The sequence below is a fragment of the Arachis stenosperma genome, chromosome 2, assembly GCF_014773155.1.
Source record: "Arachis stenosperma cultivar V10309 chromosome 2, arast.V10309.gnm1.PFL2, whole genome shotgun sequence".
In the NCBI taxonomy this organism is placed as follows: domain Eukaryota; kingdom Viridiplantae; phylum Streptophyta; class Magnoliopsida; order Fabales; family Fabaceae; genus Arachis; species Arachis stenosperma.
This window is the reverse complement of record NC_080378.1, coordinates 112676720-112697629: the sequence shown is the minus strand read 5'-3', so window position 1 is coordinate 112697629 and position 20910 is coordinate 112676720. Positions and strand designations below refer to the sequence as shown.

At 31.3% G+C, this 20910-nt stretch overlaps 2 protein-coding genes across 3 annotated transcripts; both read left to right on the top strand.

Moving 5' to 3' along the window:
• The first annotated feature begins 5151 nt into the window (after positions 1–5151).
• On the top strand, positions 5152–9106 carry LOC130957464 (probable protein S-acyltransferase 14). Its single transcript, XM_057884324.1, has 7 exons — positions 5152–5741; positions 6221–6440; positions 6536–6627; positions 7365–7488; positions 7560–7645; positions 7856–7921; positions 8495–9106. The coding sequence occupies exons 1-7, from the start codon at positions 5532–5534 to the stop codon at positions 8612–8614; spliced, it is 918 nt and encodes a 305-aa protein (XP_057740307.1). The 5' UTR covers positions 5152–5531; the 3' UTR covers positions 8615–9106.
• Positions 9107–10064: 958 nt separating this feature from the next.
• Positions 10065–13009, top strand: LOC130961613 (uncharacterized). Of its 2 annotated transcripts, none has more exons than XM_057887578.1 (7): positions 10065–10180; positions 10521–10860; positions 11252–11409; positions 11489–11569; positions 11844–11919; positions 12006–12101; positions 12613–13009. In XM_057887578.1, the coding sequence occupies exons 2-7, from the start codon at positions 10527–10529 to the stop codon at positions 12762–12764; spliced, it is 897 nt and encodes a 298-aa protein (XP_057743561.1). In that variant the 5' UTR covers positions 10065–10180; positions 10521–10526; the 3' UTR covers positions 12765–13009. The 2 variants fall into 2 exon arrangements, with proteins under 2 accessions (XP_057743561.1, XP_057743560.1); XM_057887577.1 differs by having other exon boundaries at positions 10066–10180; positions 10516–10860.
• Positions 13010–20910: the final 7901 nt, after the last annotated feature.

The window sequence follows — 20910 nt, the reverse complement described above, 5'->3', positions numbered from 1 at the left end:
AGAGATTTAATTTTGATGTTTTATATTTTAAGTACTAATATTTTATTTTAAGTGGAGTTTATAAAGCAATTAACAAATAAAAGTTAACTTTGAGGTTGAGATTATAAAAAAGTAAAATTAATTTTGACGATTAAACAACTTAGTTTGAATTAGAAGAAACATAAAGCTTAGAAAAAATCAATTTTATTGTGGTAAATTGGAAATCATTTTTTCTTTATCTACTAGTTGAAAATAATGATGCAACAAGTAGGGGTGTCCATGGATCGGATCCGATCCGCATATCCGCGGTGTTTATTCGAATCCGATTCGAAAATTGCGGATATGGATCCGATCCGCAAGGCTTTTGGATCGGATCGGATCGGATCCGCACACTAATCAGATCGGATTGCGGATTTTGTGTTGGTATCCGCATATCCGCGTATCCGCAAAATTAAAGAAATAAATAAATAAATATTCTTTTTATGTTTTATTTCAATTAATAATTATCATATATGTTATATTATTTTAATTTATTATTTAAAAAAAGTATGTTTAATATTATCTTAAGAGTAAACATATTTAAAAGAATAAAAAAAATGAATTTTATTGATATTTTTTAATAAAAACAAGCCTTTAAAAATATTTTTGTGTTTTACGGATATATCCGATATCCGATCCGATCCGCAAATGTGCAGATCAGATCGGATCGGATCCAACCTTAAAAGTTGCGGATATTGGATCCGATCCGATCCGATGATTTTAATGCAGATCGGATCGAATTTTTAGCCATATCCGATCTGATCCGATCCGCAGACACCCCTAGATACAAGTCGATAAACATATATATTACTAGAGAGTGAATTAATTGCAAAGTGTGACTATATTTAAAGGTCAAAATTTAATCTACTTGATCAAAGATTTCAACTCGAAGTTATCAATTTACAATTCATAAATATGTAAGTTGATAAACAAGTTGTCATATTTGCCATGTGATTTTACTATTTATCAGTTAGTATAAATAGTTAGTTTGGGTAGTTTAGTTTGGTATGATAAAAGTAATAATGTAACGAATATTAAAAAAAAATTATAAGATTTTTTTTTGAAAGTTGTGTCTCCATATTTGTTGGGTATATTATTAGTCACTCGTTTGATTAGAGAAGAATTAATTTTGTATTTTTTGGTATATTCTTTTTATATTTAGGTTGAGTGTTTATACCATTTGATTTAGTATTTTAAAAAATAATTGAAACTTGATTTTAGATATAATATCACAAAGTTTTATTTTATATTTTTGTATCAAGAATTTGATTTGAGTATATTATCCATTTAAGATCTATTTAAAAAGAATTTGGTTAAACTAAAATAATATCACTAATAATCACTTTATATCCCGTTAAATATTTGATTAAGATAAAGTAATTATTTAATTTTATAATTTTATTATATTATATTTATTTAGTAAAATATTTACTTTTTTACGTAAATTATGTAAATCTAACGCTTTCGTCGATAAATTTTATTTTCTAATTTATTTTTGTAAAATAGGGGTGACAAAAGGGTCGAAATTCATCGAGCCATTTCGTATAACTCGCTAAAAAAGGTAGGTCATGATAAAAATTTGAGACCGCTATAACAAAAAAGCTCGCCTAATTCATGGGTTTTGGTGAGGTGGGTGGACTTGTCTGATGGACTTTTGGCTTTAATATGTTAATCGAATTTGAAACGTTATTTTTTTTCTTATATTTGGAATGTTTGTTCATTTTACTTTAAGTTATAATTTGGATTATATTTGATTGATTAGAGACTTTGATAATGTTTAATTATATGATTTGAACAATGTTTGTTTTACTTTGGACACTACAAAAAAAGCTGATAAAAACGGCAGTTTTTTTTAGTATTTACGGCGGTTTAAACCGCCATTATTACCAAGAACGTCAGTTTCAGAAAGCGACGTAATTTTGAACGCCATTTTGATTATTACGGCGATTTTTGTATAGGTTAAAACAATAGTTCAAACCGCCATTATTTCCAAATAAAGGCGTTTTCTTGTTGGTTAAAACGGTAATTTTTTGATAGGTTAAAACGACAGTTCAAACCGCCGTTATTTTCAAGGTAAAAATTGTATTTTTGATTGGTTAAAACGGCTTTTTGAACCCCATTTTAATCCTGACAAGGCATTTTATTAGTTAAAATGATATTTGATTCCGTCATTTTTACCGAATTAAAATGGCATTTCATGATGTTTAAAATGACAGTTACAAACTGCTATTTTTACCGAGTAAAAGTGACCATTTTTATTGTTTGAAAATGCAGTTTTTATCGCGTTAAACAAATAATTTTTTTATCAAAATTTCACAATAACAAAAATCATAACCCATAAATAAAATATTATATAACTCATAAACAAAGTATTAAATATAATATATAATTTTTTAGCATAGAAAATAAAAAATAACTCGTATACAAAATATCAAATATAACATAATTTTTTAACTATAACTATACAAGGATAACAATTTCTTATATATACACAAGACAATATTCACTCAAACCAAATTTTCATTACGTAAATCCGGCCTTGTAAAATTTCTATTCCAAGTTATCAAAATTTGCTAAAGAAAAATACAACAAAAAATTAGTAATGACAATTCAATATTAAAAATAATAACTAAAAAAATCCAGCATGGACAATGAAATAAAACAATAGGAGGAAGAGTAACAAAAATTGATGCTAGAATCATCCAGGTAAAAGATCCATCAAATATCAATGTTTACAAGACAGTTATTATTTCATTTGCTTTTCATCCTTTTCACAATGCAGATCAGTATATGAGTGTATTAGTGGTTTTATTTAGCATATTCAATTAATTAATGCATTCAATTTATAAATAGAGACTTCTCAATCAGTTTGATATCTATACCCTAATCCTTTAAATCTTCTACATTAAAAACTGCTATTTCTTTTCAATAACATCTACAAATCTAACATATTTGAACGGACACTAGAGTAAATTCTCAATATTTACTAGAATAAGCTAATTAGCTAAATACACTAGAGAAAATTCTAATGCATCAAGAAAACCAACACTTAACTAAGAATACTTAACTAAGAAAACTAAAACTTCCTCCTTGAGCTCAAACTTCTATCAAATCATTTCTGCATTAGCTCAAATTACTTAAACAATAACATTTCTTTTATATTTTTGAGCTATTTGATTCTATCAAAGATGAAAAAAAGCATAAAATAATAAAACATACCGTATTGGAAGCTCCATGTCTAGGTCTCTCAAAAGCAGCTAAAGAAGCAAACATTTTTTCCTACATTCTTCTGAAAAATTCTTGTATTGTTCTTTGCAAATCAAGTTCTCAATTGGTTTAATTCATTAGAACCAAAAAAAATGTTGAATTTAATTATGTGGCACACTTTAAAAGATTTATTGTCTATTTTAAAGCTTATTCCTAGAACATACTTCAATCACACGAGAAATCCTCTATATACAACTAAAAAATAATAGATTAAATTAAATTAAAAATTATAAAAATAGTAGTGAAAAATAAAAGTACTCGAAATTTTATTTATCATAGATCAGGACCAATGCAAAGATGAACGTAGAGACTGACTTTTTGTATTATCTTTGTGAATTTTATCAAATCATATCTTTCTTTAAAATTGTACTGAATTGAGTAGCATACAGAAAACAGAATAAACAAAGATCAAATGAGAGAGAAAAACACAAAAGAAAAAACAAAACATGATAATAATTCAGAAGAAGGGAGTGGTGAGATATATTGTGAGGAAAAAGTTCATGAACATTTCAGAATACATAGGTTTCAATCACATTTATTCCTCCTTTTTTTTGCCTTCGGATCGGATAATAAGAACATATGCATATGCTAATTGAAGTAAATCTGAAAAGAATATAGAAGATATATTTTAAGTTCTTTTCTTCTCAATTGTATTGCTTAGTTGAAATGAATTCGTTATGATTTAGATTTTGACCTAATTAACATAAGAATTTATTATTTTCTATTTATACTAAATCTAAATTTTGAATGTCAAATATCCATCATAATAAACTCATAATTTAAAAGAAGGTTATTCTCTTATGAGGGTTTAAGTTTGGAGAGTTATGTGACGGATACATTTTTTAGAGTCGCATTTTGATGTTTCTGTTTATATTCAGTTAAAGGATAATATTGATATGATTTTAAAATGTTAGAAATATAAATAAAACGATTAAAGTATTAAAAATAAATTTAAGACTTACTCTAATCTTTGAGAAAAAAAATTTTATACTCTATTTTAAAATACTTAGAGATTAAAGTACCTTTTAAGGCTTTTTAATACCTCTAAAACACACATTAAATTTGAAAAAATGTCCCAACTTTAATAAGATGGTGAATATGAACCCATCTAAGCTATTATCTCCCAAAAATACACTATGATACGGTTTTTCCCAATGAAAAACTCCTTGGTCACTTTCCACACTGCTTTGAAAATTTCAATTTGTCATATAATTTTGAGTACTTCAAGTAATGTAATTCTATCCAAGTCTCCTTCTAGATTCTTTGACCAAAATGAAGCCGTAATTAACTAATTAGGTATTCCGTCACTGATTATTAGTTATCAACAACCACTACTAGATACCAATGATATAATTAATAGGGGAGTGTTAGGAGACAATAATTTTGTTGAACAATATAAACAACTATCAATTAAATTAAAATACATTACACCTCTAAATTAATTTTTTAAATTTTAATATTAAAATAACCATCTGTACACTAGTAAAATGAACATTCGATATATCATTGTTTACATTGTTTAATATTTTCATTGTTTACCTATATTTTTTCTAATTAATATTACTAAACAACTAATCACTTTATTATAAGCTCTTACTAACATTGTCTGAAAAAAAAACCTAATAATAAAGTAGAAAATTTTAAATTGTTATTTTTATTTAATATTATTTAAAAGTTAAAAATATTATCTTGTTTTGTACTACAGTAAAAAGCTTCTACTTTTGAATTCTTAATTATTCATTTTTGGTAACAACAATGGATATTATTAGTTTGAGAAAAACATCATCATCATAGTTAATTTATCACCAAAATAAATAAGAGATCAACTTTAGCACATAAAAATCCCTCAGTCCTTGTAATAAATTCCCAACAAATAAATAACAGAAAATACAAAAATAAAAGAAATAAATTTTACCATTTTCGTCTCATAATAGCATCTGTCTCTGTGGTGTGTTTTCTTCAAATCTTCTTCACCGAAAACAGAAAATCTCGCCCCAATTCACCATAAACCCTAGATTCACCAAACTCACCGACACAAACACAGCTCCCATTCTCTTGGTGTCGGAGCAACGTTGTTTCTACTTTCTCGCGATGTGTTATTTTTGGGTGCAAAAAAGCGGCTGATTTTTTATTTTTATAATTTTTTTGAGCACTATCGGGTCGTGTTCCGATTCTGGGGTGGCTCCGATTATCGGAAAGTTAAGATCTTTGGTGTTGAATCGTGGTGGGACTGTTGCTCCTCGATTATGCATAGATCTGGAGCTACAATGGCTTGGAACGTGTTCAAGTTCTGCACCGCCCTCAGAGGCTTGGGTTCGATCATGATACTTTTGGTTCTTGGGGTTGTTGGTGTTACTTATTATGCTGTTGTTTTGACCAATTACGGTCCTGTGTTGTCTGCTGGAGGCCTTGATTGTCTTCTTGCCATCGCAGTGTTGATCTTGTTTCATGGTTTGGTAAACTTCAATTCCTGAATTCCACATCTTTTGTTCTTTTTTGCCTTCAAAATTGTGTTTGTTTGAATTTGAGCTAAAGCTCATTGAAAATGTGAGCTTTTTTTAGCTCAGGATGAGATGTTTGCTAATTTAATTTTGAAACTCAGCTTGTTATAACTTGCAATTAGCAAATGGTTGTCACTTAGGGAATAGGGATCGATATGTTGGTACAGTGAATGGCTTAGACTGTGTTGTTTGGTAGATGAAACTGAAAAGTTGAGTTTTTTGGGAAGAGGATGGAATAAAAAATGCTTGTTACTTTATTAAATGGAACCCATTTGTATGATATCTTCAGCTTACTGTTGATTTGGAAACCCTGCATCAAGTTGACAAAAATGTGTATAGCTTGTGTTTTGATTTATTTAGTTAGTTAGATGGATTAATGAAGTATCTTAGCTTAAAAATAATGTGGTGGTTGAAAATTGTTTGATGATATGCAGTTGATTATGCTGTTGTGGAGTTACTTTTCTGTCGTATTTACGGATCCGGGAAGTGTGCCTCCAAACTGGAGGCCTGCAATTGATGAGGAAAGAGGAGAGGACGATCCATTGGTTGCCTCCGAGTTTGGTAATCTGCAATCTGATCCTTCTGGTCAACGTGTCCGTTACTGCCGGAAGTGCAACCAGCTCAAGCCGCCTCGATGCCATCATTGTTCAGTTTGTGAGTTTTTGGACAAAATCTTCCATATTTGTACTGACACATCAATGCCGAGCCAGGATGACGTCTTTTTCATTTTTTTTTTTTTTTTTTACTAGGTGGACGATGTGTGCTGAAGATGGACCACCATTGCGTCTGGGTAGTTAACTGTGTTGGTGCTCTAAATTACAAGTATTTCCTCCTTTTCTTGGTATGGTGCCTTAACTAGAGTTATTTATTATCTTGTTATCTAGCTATTGCTTCCGGCTTGCTAGGATGGTGTTTTGATATCTTTAACACTTTCATAAGCTATGCTAGCATAGAACATAGAAACACACACTATACTTTGACCTCCTTTATTACTTTGAAATTTCCTTTTCTATTGCATAACACTGAAATTTAAAACAGATAAAAGTTTTGGCTATTAAAGTTGGATTGTTGCTCTTATTCTGGACTGCCATAGGGGATATTCATGCACAATAATGTTAGACTGATGTGGATTGAAATTCGGAGCATATTTATTACAACGCAAAGCGGCTAACGTTTAAAAGGGGACCGTTACTTTTATTGCTATATTCATGGCTTAGGCTAATTTCTACCTTTGGAATAGCTGAACGTTTTATAATTTCAGTTTTGTAGTCTAATCCTACTGGATAGATAATGGAAATGTCATTTTAGTTCTGGCTTATGTGCTTTAGTTTATACAAGTGTCCTGTCCTGCATGAACTGTAGCTAATTCGCCAGTTGAGGCAATGATTGAATGATACTTTAAAAAGGTTATAGTTGTGAGTTTCTTTACGTATGCTGTCGGTATGAACTTTGCATTTGACGTGTAGTTTGTCTTTGTACTTTTCACATGAGTGGTTGTGGATTTATTTGTTCTTTATTTGTGGCTTAAATTGCAAAATGCACATCATGGTTAATTCATCGGGTCAATTACTGGTGCAGTTCTATACATTTCTTGAGACAAGTCTTGTGACTGCATGCCTACTGCCACATTTCATAGCGTTCTTTAGTGATGGAGAAATTCCTGGAACACCTGGATCTCTTGCTACAACTTTTCTTGCTTTTGGTAGGGTTTCAAAACACTGCTTTTGTTTTACGTTCCATCTGTGAACTTTTATAACGCTGGATTAACTGCAGTTTTGAATCTGGCCTTCGCATTGAGTGTCATGGGATTTCTAATCATGCACATATCATTGGTGGCTGCTAATACAACAACTATTGAGGTAAACTCTCTCTTTTGCATTTTGCTTCTTGGATTTGGGAAAGTAGATCCTTGTGCTGTATGAATGTAGATCCTTTTATTTTATTAATTAATATTGTTTATTTTATGTGGGTTGTGATATATATAAGTCTTTCATACGCTTTTCTTTCTTTTTTGATGTATGAAAGTTGGGTTATGTAGCTGACAGAACTTTATTTCTTGTTGTGAGCAGGCATATGAGAAGAAAACAACTCCAAAATGGCGTTATGATCTTGGTCGTCGAAAAAATTTTGAACAGGTTTGTGTGTGATATTATATTCAGAATTCTTTCTTCTAAGTATATTTTCATCATTAGATGTTCTTTATTCAGTACCCGCTGCATTAAAATCTGGCATAAATGTTGTTAATATCCTTACTATGGTAACTACAAATGATTGTTGTAGCTTTTTTTGGGTCCTAAGTAGCAGTGCTAAATACCATTGGAACTTATAACATGTTCGACTTTGCTTTTAGAATCCCAAAACCATGCTTTAGGCAAAAAGTAATGTAGGAAGCTTTTGTCAAACTCATCGATTTGGGGCTCTACAAGAGCGAAAACAAATATGTCAGCCTTGTCTTATTTTATTTGTTGCTTCCACTTCTGCTTCTGATTAAGTTGCGTCCTTTGTAAGTATGCTGAATATGTTCTAATCCCATGTTTATACCATGATATTTTTCTTCTTGATTATCCACCCAGAAAGTTCTTTGTAGAAAGTTCCTCAACAGTTGTGCAGTGCGCTTATTCCTCAATAGAAAGTTCTTTGTAGAGAGCTCTTAAACAATATGTAGTGAGTTGAAGCTAAATTCTGTTTTTTCTTTGCTTTGGTATCAGGTATTTGGGATGGACAAGAAATACTGGTTCATCCCTGCATATTCAGACGAAGATTTACGAAAAATGCCAGCACTACAAGGTCTTGATTATCCATCAAAACCAGACTTTGATTCCCAATAGTTATTAAGAAAACAGAAAGAAGCTAAATATATTTGCACATTATGTAACAAAATGACATGGTAACTCCACAACCCTTGTCTACTTTTCTGTCTCTAACAGAGATGTAACTTGTAAAGTATATCTGATTTGAGCTCCTAGCAATTCATAGGCATAAGCACTTAGCATCAATTATTTAGAGAAAAAAAAATGGGGTCATTTCAAAATGGATGCTTGTGTAATGTTGAAGTGAAGGAGAGATCAATGGGGTGCAAGTTGTTGGTGTGTTTTGAAGAGGGAGCCATTGTTGTTTTTTTTAGTTAATTCATAATGTTAGGAAATGTTCAACAGGTAATGCAATTTTCTTTTCTTTAGCTTTCATATATTTGATTGGAAATTTGAAATCTAATCCAATTCCGTGAATTTTAGCTTAGTAATGATTATCTTTGATTATGATTTTAGAAGGAAAAGGTTAACGGTTGTATTAATTCCTTCAAATGGTCGTTATTATTTTAACGAGTTTGTCTTCTTATTATATTTAACATTTTATATTCACATAAATTATTACTTTTAAACGTTGTTTTTTAAGCTTGCGAATTTGGATCTGCTATTACGATGAAAATGGAAAATTATCCAGTTTAATTTTGTATAATCAAATGGCAACAAATATGAGGAAGAAATTTTTTAACAAAAATGTAACATATTTATTAAGTAAAATAAAATATTCAAATATGTAATATTAAAAATAAACAAATATCTATCATCATTTTATTTTAAAAATTAAAACGTGACAATTTTTTAATCATTGCAAAAGTACAACGCAGTTGGAATTTTTTTTTGGGGGGGGGGGGGGGTAAAAAACTCTTCCATAATTGAATTCACCATAAATGTTGACATTAACATTTATTTACAAATAACATTCCAACAACATTTATTTACAAATAACATTCCAACACTCGAGAAAATCGCTCCAGTTTAATTATTTTTCTATTAAATCATACTTTAAACAATTTTTATATTATTATAATAAATGGTGAAGACTTACAGATGTCTTAATATGAAGTTGATTGTTAAAAATCGTTAAATAATTATTCAGTCAAATTTATTGAATCATTTAATGATTTTTAAATATCAACTTCACATGAAAATAAATGCATATAGATTTTCACCATAATAAATACATTAAAACTAAATTTAAATTCTAATACTAAAAAAAATCACTTGATAAAGAACAAATTTAAAATTATGAAAGAAAAAAGAAAATGCATTAAATGTTAATTGCCAGCGTGTTACAAGTTGCAACTTACAAGAACATGCTACAAGTTTAGCTACGTATTAAAATTTGAACCCGGTGAGGAAGAAAGAGAGGGAGCCAGAAGGTTCTAGCTTTCGCCAAATGAAATGAAATAAATACACGTGTCAGTCTCTCCGTGATGTGCCTCTAACATATAAACTGGCCCTTTTGTTTCCCTTCAGTTTCAAATCTTTAAAAAAAAAAAAAATTACAATCCAACAGAATAGCGTAGATTGTTCCGTTTTTCACTTCTTTGTCTTCTCCCCTCCTTCAATCTTAATACTCAATCTATTGAGGTAATAATTTCATCCTCGATTTCGTGCTATGTATAATATTTAATTTAATCTAATTTGATGTTTTTGTGATCATAACCTATTGGTTTATCCAAAATTATAAATAAATGAAATTTTAAACTGAATTATACAATGTGTTAATCTATTCAAACCATTTATTACGTGCAGACATGCAATTTGTGTAGTTTAAAATATTTATCTTATGAATATATATGTTAGATGTTAGATGTTAGATATTAGGAGTGGCAGAAGGGTGAATTTTTTTGGCTACAAACTTCTGCGTGATTGTGTTTATTTAATTTTTGTTTCTTGGACTTTTGTTGCTTTGTATTGTGAAGATTAGATTATAATGAGTATGAAGAAGGGTAGAGAAGTTGGAGATAATATTTTTGAATCCAGATATGGGTTTGGAGATTTTGGATTCGGTAGAAGTATGATGATGATGCCAAGTGTGTTTGGAAGCAGAGATCCATTTGATGATCCTTTTTTCAGTGACCCTTTTGATAGCTTTTTTGGTCCAAGTAATAGAACCACAATGCAGCAAAACCCAAGCAAAGAAAAAGGAGTTGTCATAAAGGAATTAGGCTCAGATGATGAAGAGGGAAATGGTGATTTCCCTGATCAGAACATTCATAGATCAACCATGGAACCTTCTGTGGAGCATCCAGATGATGATGATAATGGTAATTTTATATATATTATTATATACTTCCTCTGTTTTAATATATCTGTGAAGTTTCAAAAACAGTGAAGTTTCACTATAGTAGCTTCTTTTTTGTCAAGATAATATTAATTAGTATTTTCAGTGACACCTTTAATTTAATATTTGATGATTCAATATTCATTAATTAGATGCATTTACTTATTTTTGAGTAATTCTGTCTATGTTAGTTGCTACCAATATCTGTCTAGTACTTTTATCAATGTGTTTTTGGTTGTATGAGGGTTATTTTGAAATAGATCATTTGTTTCGTTATATAGAACCGATGTTACTTAGTAGGACAAGACTTATTTGTTTAACTTGCATATATGTTTCACTTACATGTACTTACTAATTTGTTGATTATGTATTAGAGAAAAAGAAGAGTAATGTAACTTACAAGAATGATCATTACAAGGTGGAACCTCCAAAATCTCGCAGTGCTTCTTTTCAGACAAGCAGAGTAACGTATGGCGGCGTGGATGGTGCATATTATACTTCAACTAGAACCAGAAGGACAGGAACGGACGGGGTATGTAACTTACTCGCATGGTGGTTTGTTGCGTTGATTATGGTTTAGAACTAATGTCATCTCTGTTAATGCGAGTTAGGCGATAATTGAGGAAAGGAAAGAAGCCGACACAAGAACGGGGGAGGCTTCACATAGGATAAGCAGAGGAATCCATGATAAGGTGTGTAAATATGACTGCCAGAAAAATGCATTCTGCAGTTACTAGTGTCACATTGTTAAATTTCAAACTCCGAAGTTGATGGAAAATTTTTTCAATTTTACTAGTTTAGGTTCCAAAACTGAGTTTGCAAAGAGTTTTGAAATTCATCAGTTGGGTAACCTTGTTTAGCTTTGTGTCATGTGGTTGTTATGATGTGCATTTGTGTGAAAAGAAATCAAACAAATTTGTTAGTGTTTTAAATAATGAGACTATACTCTTTGCGTCTCTTATGTAGGGTCATTCCCTTTTGAGGAAGCTTGGGTCGGACGGCAAGCTTGACACCAAACAGACACTGCATAATCTTGAGGAAGGTTTGTTCCTGCTGTATTTGACAATTTCACATGTAGCGAGGCTTTTCTTTTGTGAATATATATGTATTTGTTTCTTGACATTGCAGATGAGCTTGCCGGCTTCGAGGAAGCTTGGAAAGGAAAAAATATGGAGCATGGTGTGAAGAGTGGATTTGATGTGCATAGAAACCACTCAAACCAGGGTAAGTTTTGTATGCTTCCAGTTGATATAATCAAGTTTCTTTCAGCTCAATATCTGTTGTTTTGAAAACTCTAGGAAAATTATGTTTACTATAATGTTGTATGCTCTGCTGTAATGTGGCTATTACTGGCTAGAATCATGATGCTAAATAGTTTGAACCTAATTTAGGACCATGAATTGTTACTCTATTTCGAAACATGTGTTTGATGAGCTTGAGCTATATTTATGAATATATGGTATGCTTTTTTGTATGAAGCAAGGGTTAATTGCACTTTTCACCTCTGAACTTTAGGCTTATGTACTTTAGCCCTTAAAGTCTTAAACTTCAAAATGTGCAAACTGAGTTTCTGAATTTCCCTCACATATGTATATCTGTCGCATTTATGTTCGCTAACTTTATGAATTCGTTGTTTTTCTGAATTTGAAATGGTGTCGTGTCCATGTTCGTATCAATACAATATTTGACATGAATATAAAGCGTTACCTAAATTTTGAGCATATGATTGTTATAGGTTCTAGTGGTAGTGAGCAGAACAGAAACCAGGTTTGGGCAGTTCCATCTTGGGAGAATGCTGGAAGAGGGAGAGGATTTGGATCAAATCATGAAACAGGAACCGATCAAAGTGGAAGAACAAAGAAAGTAGTTAGGATCAACATTGAATGAAGGTTGAGACCCCTTATGATATGCTTGGTGGTTGATTTTCCAGCTGCTTTTCTGTTTTCTTGATTGAGAGAAACTAGTTGAATGCACCAAATTTTACTTGGTGTAGGTTTATTACGAGTTACTGATGTAAAGTTATATTGTTTGTTTGGTAATTATGTAAAGTTATACTAAAGTCCATGTTGTTACATATCTATCTTTACGACTAAGGTTAAAAGATATATTGTTTGGTCAATCATAATCGGGTGTCATTAGTAATAATTATTGATAAAACTTTTAGTTTAAAATATTAATCAAGTTAACCGACATTATGTATATTCAAATGGGAGGGTATTGCATTGTCCACTTATATAATAGCCGCCCAAGATTATATTAAAGTAACTATGGAAGTGCATATATTCAATCTTAGACGAAACAAATATAAACAAACTAAAGCATGCTACCGTCGGTTTAAATTCACCAGACAATTAGATATGTTCAACTTTTTCAGTCTCGTGAGAAGATTTAGATGCGGGAAGAATCATTGCATGTATTATTTAATTCTTTTTGGGACTAGTGAGCTACGTAAGCAACCTGAATCTTCAATGTATATAAATATTTGCCATATTCCGACCAAATCAAAGTAAAATCTTCTGAAATTCATTACCATATGTAAAATCAGACATAGATCTTATATAAAGGAAACTGAAAAAGGTTACAAAACAATGATTAGACCATGATTGGTTTTACTTTTACTATTTTCCTAAGGCCGTCCAAATGTTTCTTGTGATCAAATCAAACATGGAAAATAAGATTCTCTTGTATTTATGTATCTTTGTATTATATATCTAGAATCTAGTTGTGAAGAGAAATTAAGGAAAAAAATTAAGAGGCTATGATTTGATTAAGAAAGTGAGAACAAAGATAATTATGAGGTATTTAGAAAACATTGTAAATGTTTATTTTAATATAATAAAGTTTAAGTGGTTTATTATGAATTGTATAAATAAATAACTAAATTCTAATATTAATTTAAATTAATTATATAAATTTAAGATAAAGTTAGGAATTCTCTTTTGTAATTTATTTTTATAGGCATATATATAAATTTAATTTTGATGTATTTTAATGCATTATCAGTATAAAATAGTTTATACATATATCTGATGACATTCCATGCCAATAAAAATAAATATCTTTTATATTAATTAGAATGAGACCCGCGCAATGCATAGAGAAGTAGATTATTTATACTATATAGTATATTTTAATAAATATTATATTAAAAATATTTTAAAGAACATGTTATAAATAGATTTTGAATTTATTTATTTTTAAAAAAGACATAAGTTATTTATATTAGAGTTATATAAAACTGTATTTTTCTTCCTTTTTTTTTATTTTTCGATTTGCATTAATGGCTACTCTTTGTCTTTTCTGCAGTTTTTTTTGTTTGTAAATAATTAAAAGAATAAATGAATGAGAATGAAAAACATAAAAAAAATGTTACATTAAATTTAAGAAATTTTTGATAATTAGTATGAGAGATTAAAAAATGAAGAGTAGTAAGAGTTTTAATATGTATAAGTTGTAGAATTTAAATATTTGTAACTGAAATTTTTTATAATTATTATTATTATGACACTTTTAATGTAGTTTATTGCATTTAATTAGTACTTGATGTTTCAATTGAATAATAATAGATAAGAGTTTTTTGTTTTAATTTTTTTAAAACATTTTACTAAATAGTGATTGGTTGATTTTCATCTTTTGTACTAACCTGAAGTGGAAGGTAAATTGGCACTCCTCTTTGACCGAAGATATTGCTTTCTCCTCATCATTGCTTGTCTAAATTGGATAGATATAAGTGTTTCAAATAATTGTGTTTCTACATTTTCAAAATAAGCATCAAAATCACCTTATGAATCAATTTATAATAAAATAAGGAATGTGTAATAAAAATTATGTTAAACAAATCAAGCTGCATAATCATATGTTGGAGGCACATATCTTCTTGTCTTCCTTTCTTTGAAAGGATTGCTCTCTGCCTCTTTAATCTAGCAATTTTGGGTATTAACTCTTCTCATCTATCATTACCACTGCAAATCCCTCTACAACAAAGAGAATAAGACATGGTCAAAAAATGATAATCCATTCCAAGTAAATTATGGAAGCAATACTGTACATGTGGAATAATAATTTGAAAAAGAAGAACACATAAATGTAAATTGTGAAAGCACATTAATTTTGGTTGTGACGGTCAAACAGAACTGTTTAAAAAAGAGGAAAAATCTGTGCTACTTGCAATGAGTTCACAATTAAAATATTATTTATAACAAATAAATAGGACTATTGAAAATGATATTGAACAACAGAATGAGAAGAATAAATGGCAAAGTCGAAAATCTTTAGGAAGATACCTGGGACGAATTTACTACGTTGGCGATGCCGAATGGTGACGTTGGTCTGAGACACAGAATCAAGCTCCAGCAGAAAAACTGCAACAGGAGGAATATAGTTTGCCCTGGTTTCTACAATTTATGCAATGCGGCTCCGTCGGGGATGAACATCGCGATGGACAATTTGTTTTGAGAAAAAAATAATGGCTCATGGGACCGGAAGTGGATGGAGGAAATAGGATCTTGGTAAGGAAGAAGTGCCAAGAGGAAGAGGGTTTAGAGAAGTATGAGAAAGGTAATAAGCTCTTTGGTTTTCAAAGTTTTTTGAAAAAAGTTAAGTTGTTGGTTTTGTTTTTTGTGTTTATTTTATTTGAAAATAAAAGTTGATTTGGCAAGATTTGAGTGATGGGTTCTAAAATTTTGCCAAGTAAACGATAGTGCTAACATAGCGTAAGTAGAAGAAGAGAAATAACTTAGAAGTAATGTGGGTAATCCTATGTACCTACTTTTATATATTAAGAATAGATAATGTAAATAGTTATCTAAAAAAATGAATACGATTGAACAACTGCGTAAAATATTTTATACTATCAATGCATTAAAACTAATATATAGTGGCTTCTACTAATGCAACGGTAGTTATAATGATCCCGGTGGACAATCTGATGAAGAAGTGTTTAGTGAAGACAAAGATGTGGAAGATGAAGATACGGAAAATGAAGCAAGGAAGGCATGGAAGATAGGATTTCAATTAAAGCTGGATTGTAGTGAAGAACAAAAAACAATTGAACAGTTGAGAAGAGAAATCAGAGGTAAGAACATAATAGAAGACATTGAGGTCAAGATAAGAAGTAGAGGAAAAAAGAAGCGAGCTACTAGCCAGGTTGGTGTTGTTAACCTTTTAAAATGATTCTGTTTTGGAATTGTAGAGGTATTAGGGGAAAAGGAAAAATGGGGTGTGTGAAGGAGTTTATTCGAAATTTTTGTCCATGGTTTTTTGGAATGGTAGAAACGAAGTCTTCTATTATATCTGTTAGCTGCGTTAATAAGATGTGGGGTCAAGGAGATTTTGGCTGGGATAAGATAGATGTAACTGGATCTGCGGGGTGTATTCTCTGTGTGTGGGATACGGAAGCTTTTGCTGAAAGTGACAGATTAAAGGGGAGTAGGTGGATCTGTGTATGTGGAAAACTAAAACAATTAGTAATGGATCTAGCAATTATGGTTGTTTATGGTGATCACTCAGTAGTGGGAAGACGAAATTTATGGAAGGAATTGGTAGATGTTAAAAACAGTTGTGGGATGCCATGTATTGTAATAGGGGATTTTAATGAAGTATTGAACACTGAAGAATGGAATAGTGGTAGAGGTAGTGCGGTGGGCATGTCAGAGTTCAAACAATGGATCCAGGATATGAACCTTGTGGATTTACCACTGAATGGAAGAAAATCCACTTGGAGGAGAGGAAGTCAAGCTAGCCGTCTTGATAGAATATGTGTAGATCCGAGCTGGATTCAAAATTTTCCAAAATCTACAATAGAGGCGATAAAGTGTTCAAGATCAGATCATGTACCTTTATGTTTGAAGGTGGATGACACTGATTGGGGACCTAAACCTTTCTGGTCATTGGATATATGGTTTTCTCATCCATCATTTATGCCAATGATCGAAAATGAATGAAACCAGCTCAACAACATACCAATTCAAGAGAAAATGAAACTACTAAAAGGAAGTATTAGAAAATAGAATAGGGAGATTTTTGGAAATGTTGATGACCGAATTAAGAAGTTGGAAGAGGAAATGGCTAGAGTGGATTCGAACTTTGAAAGGAATGCAGAACTAGAATTGAATTTGGCAAGAAGGAAGGCGCTGGAATGTCAACTAGAATTATAGTACAAGAAAAAAGGTGAGTACTGAAGACAAATGTCCAAAGACAAATATATTCAAAACATAGATAAAAATACGAAATACTTCCATACTGTGGCAACCATTAGAAACAGGAGAAAGCTGGTTTTTGAACTTAAAATTAGAAACAGAGCTATAAGGAACCCTAGGAGAATAAAGCAAGAGGCCAGGAGATTCTATAAAAACTTATATTCACAAGAGAAAGCTTAGGAAATTATCATTCAAGATGGGTTGTTGAATAAGATATCATGGGAGCAAGCGCGAGAAATGAAGAAAATGCCAACTCTTGATGAAATTAAAGAGGCGGTGTGGAGTTGTGGATCCACTAAGGCTCCTGGTCCTGATGGATTTAATATGTTCTTCATCAAGAACATGTGGAATATTATCGGGGTCGAGTTTAGTGAAGCCGTGCTGAACTTTTTCAGAACAAGCTACCTCCCAAAGAATCTCAACATGACATTGGTAACCTTGGCTTCAAAAGTGGATGTGCCTTCAGAGATGAAAGACTACAGGCCAATTAGTATGATTGGAAGTATCTACAAAGTCATATCAAAAATTCTGGTCAAGAGAATGAAGGGAGTTATGAATTGTTTGGTGGGGGAGGTTCAATCAGCATTTATTTAGGACAGGCAAATCTTGGATGGTGCTCTCATCGCATGTGAAACAGTAGCATGGCTGAAAAAAAAAAGAAAAATGGAGTAATTGTGAAGCTGGACTTCAAAAAAGCATATGACATGGTAAGGTGGTCATTTTTATATCACATCTTGGAAAAAATGGGGTTTGGAGTAGTTTGGAGAGGATGGATACAAGGACTTCTCAAAACTGCTGCTATGTCAATTATCATCAATGGTTCACCGTCGGATCCTTTTCCGATGAAGAGAGGACTCAGACAAGGTGATCCAATATCACATTTTCTTTTTATATTAGTGGCTGAAGTGTTGAATCGGATGTTAGAGTTAGCAAAGGAAAAATGTTTCATCAAGGGATTGGAGGTGGGTAAAGATAAAATACCGCTTTCCTATCTCCAATTTACTGATGATACTATCCTATTTTGTGCGCCGGACAAGGGAACCTTGAAGAACCACAAGAGAATTCTGGCGTGTTTTGGTATCATGTCAGGATTAATAATCAATTATCAAAAGTCAGTACTTATTCCAATAAATATTTTAGACTCGAAATCAAGATATCTATCCCAAGAATTGAAATGTCCGGTAAGTTGTCTACCAATGAAGAATTTGGGGATTCAACTAGGGGCTAATCCGAGAAGAATTGAAACATGAAAACCAGTATTAGACAAAATTGAGAAGAAATTAAGTAAGTGGAAATCAGGCTTATTATCAAGGGCAGGGAAGATAACTATGATAAGAGCGGTGGTCAATAACCTACTGCTTTTTTATCTGAGTTTGTTCAAACTACCAAAGACGGTGGCGAAAAAGATCATCTCTCTTCAATTAGACTTTTTCTGGGATTCCAAAGATAGAAGGAAGAAGATGCCAACAATAAAGTGGTGTGACATTCAAAAACCAAAGGAGTTTGGCAATTTGGGAGTGGGTGATATCACAATCAAGAATGCGGCATTATTGTTCAAATGGTGGTGGAGGTTTGCAAAGGAAGATAAACCACTATGGAAAAAGATTGTCATCTCTTGTAATAAGGGACATCTGAATAACCATGTGTTGGAGAGTGATTTGCCAAAATCGAATGGACCATGGAGAGATATTATACAAGTGGTAAATGAAGATAATTTTTTTTAAAGAAATACCAATGAAAGGCTTCAGAATGTGTGTGGGAAATTGAGGCAAAACAAAATTTTGGGAAGATGTCTGGGCGCGCGGACAGTATCTGAAAAATAAGTTTCCAAGGTTGTATTCTATTTCTTTGTAAAAATCTGAGCTGATCTTAAATTGTGGCTTTTGGGATAGTCTATGTTGGAACTGGAACCTTTTATGGAGAAGGCGTTTCTTTGAGTGAGAGAGTAAACACTGTGAGGAATTACACACTATTTTACATAATGTTATCCTTAATGCAGGTACTAAAAATGATACTATCTGGTCTCTTTCTGAGGATGGGTGCTTTTCGGTGAAATCGCTAATTAGTACCGCCATGGAAGAAAAGCTGGGGGTGGCAGAATCAAGACATTTTTTGGCAACATTTGGAGAGGAATGGTACCACCTAGAGTGGAGATGAGGGGATGGTTTGCTTTACTTGGTAAACTAAATACCAAAGAAAGGCTAGCTAGAATTAATATTATAAGTACAGATGAATCTAAATGTATGCTGTGTAATGTGGATGAAGAGGTTGAGAATCACTTGTTTGTGCATTGTAAATTCATTTACAAGTTGTGGTGTTTAGCTTTAATGTTGGGGGTGTGGTGTGGGTAAGTCCGAGTAGTATTAGAGAGTTTTTTGAAGCTTGGTGTGCACAAAAGGGTATGGCCATGGGTTTAGAAAATGGGTTAATCTCTTCTTTGCAATTATATGAGTGACATGGAGAATTAGAAATCGTAGAGTCTTCGAGTTGAAAGAAACGAAGGAAGAGTAGGCATGCAAGGAGATAATGAGTCATTGGAAGGAGTGGAAAAAGATTCAAAATAAGAGGTTTGTGTGTACAAAAAATCAAGCGAGTCCAACTCTTTCTCTTCGTATACCACAATCGGCTCATAAACTATAGTGGTGGTTATGTATTGAATTTATTCCAGAAAAACAGAGATATACAGTAGTCCGGATATGTTTTTGGTACTAATAACAAGTTGCTGGCCATTGTAAGTGAACTAATATGTGCAGGTAACAGGTTAATGGCAGTTGTCCATAATGTTAAAGTTGTTGTACAATTTATTATTGAAGAATCATTAGGACAACTTAAGGAACTTGTAATAAGAACTGTAGAAGAAAATATTATCAAATGGCAAAGGGAGGATACTAGGAGTTGCTGGACACAAAACTTTGAAAGAAACAGGCTAAGGAATTTGCTGCAAGAAGTTAGAAACATTGAATTTATATTGACAAAGCCCAAGAAATTTTCTTTGATTGAGAACTGGAGACAAATAGCAAAAGATAGTGATGAATTCTGTGCGAACTGGTATAATTAGTAATGTGAGTTGTATATGATTTAGCAGTTATAATTTTACATATATAATTAGTCTTCTAGTGTCTTGATGGCAATGCCGAAGAGACATTACAGAGATTAATGAAATGATTACGTGGATTGTTCGAAGAAAATATCTCTTTAGGTGATTAAGTATAATAGGTACTTAGGAGATAGTCTTTTTGAGATTATGAATTATTTGTAATTTGTCTAAACAATCTTTCTTTTTGGGTTGAAATTTCTAACAATAATCGAAAAAAAAATGATTACTGTGTGTTGCTAAAATTAAAGTATCGCTTTTGTATTATTTAATAATGTTTTTTTAAAAGTGTTGCTAAAAAAATGTGATCAAAATATAAAAAAATATCATTTTAATTTTAACAATACTTATGCAATAATTACCGTAGTATATATATATTGCCACAGTTTTATCAGTTTGTACAATAATTAAAAAATAATAATTAAGTTTCTAACTTTCTGTCGCAACTACAATCAAGCTATTTACAAAATTTAATTATAAATAAGTTTTTTACTATTAAAAAAGAGAGAGAAATTGTTTATCAGTCAACAGAAAAATTTATATGTATTGCTTTTCAATGATTAAAGATTTATAAGTATTTAAATTTAGTTAGGAATTAATGTGTTTCTTAAAAACAATAATTAGAAACTTATTTGTATTTTTTTCTAATATAGCATATACTTTTATTCTGACGGTTATTTTAGAGCATCATGTAACTTTTCTTTGTTGATTGTTATCAGAATTCAACAAACCTTAAGGAGAA

Bases quoted from the DNA above. Each gene is read 5' to 3' on its own strand.
- LOC130957464 (XM_057884324.1), top strand. From the start codon at position 5,532: ATGCATAGATCTGGAGCTACAATGGCTTGGAACGTGTTCAAGTTCTGC. The intron at 6,441-6,535 runs GTGAGTTTTTGG...TTTTTTTACTAG, and splicing joins ATGCCATCATTGTTCAGTTT to GTGGACGATGTGTGCTGAAG. The intron at 7,646-7,855 runs GTAAACTCTCTC...TGTTGTGAGCAG, and splicing joins CTAATACAACAACTATTGAG to GCATATGAGAAGAAAACAAC.
- LOC130961613 (XM_057887578.1), top strand. From the start codon at position 10,527: ATGAGTATGAAGAAGGGTAGAGAAGTTGGAGATAATATTTTTGAATCC. The intron at 10,861-11,251 runs GTAATTTTATAT...ATTATGTATTAG, and splicing joins TCCAGATGATGATGATAATG to AGAAAAAGAAGAGTAATGTA. The intron at 11,410-11,488 runs GTATGTAACTTA...AATGCGAGTTAG, and splicing joins GAAGGACAGGAACGGACGGG to GCGATAATTGAGGAAAGGAA.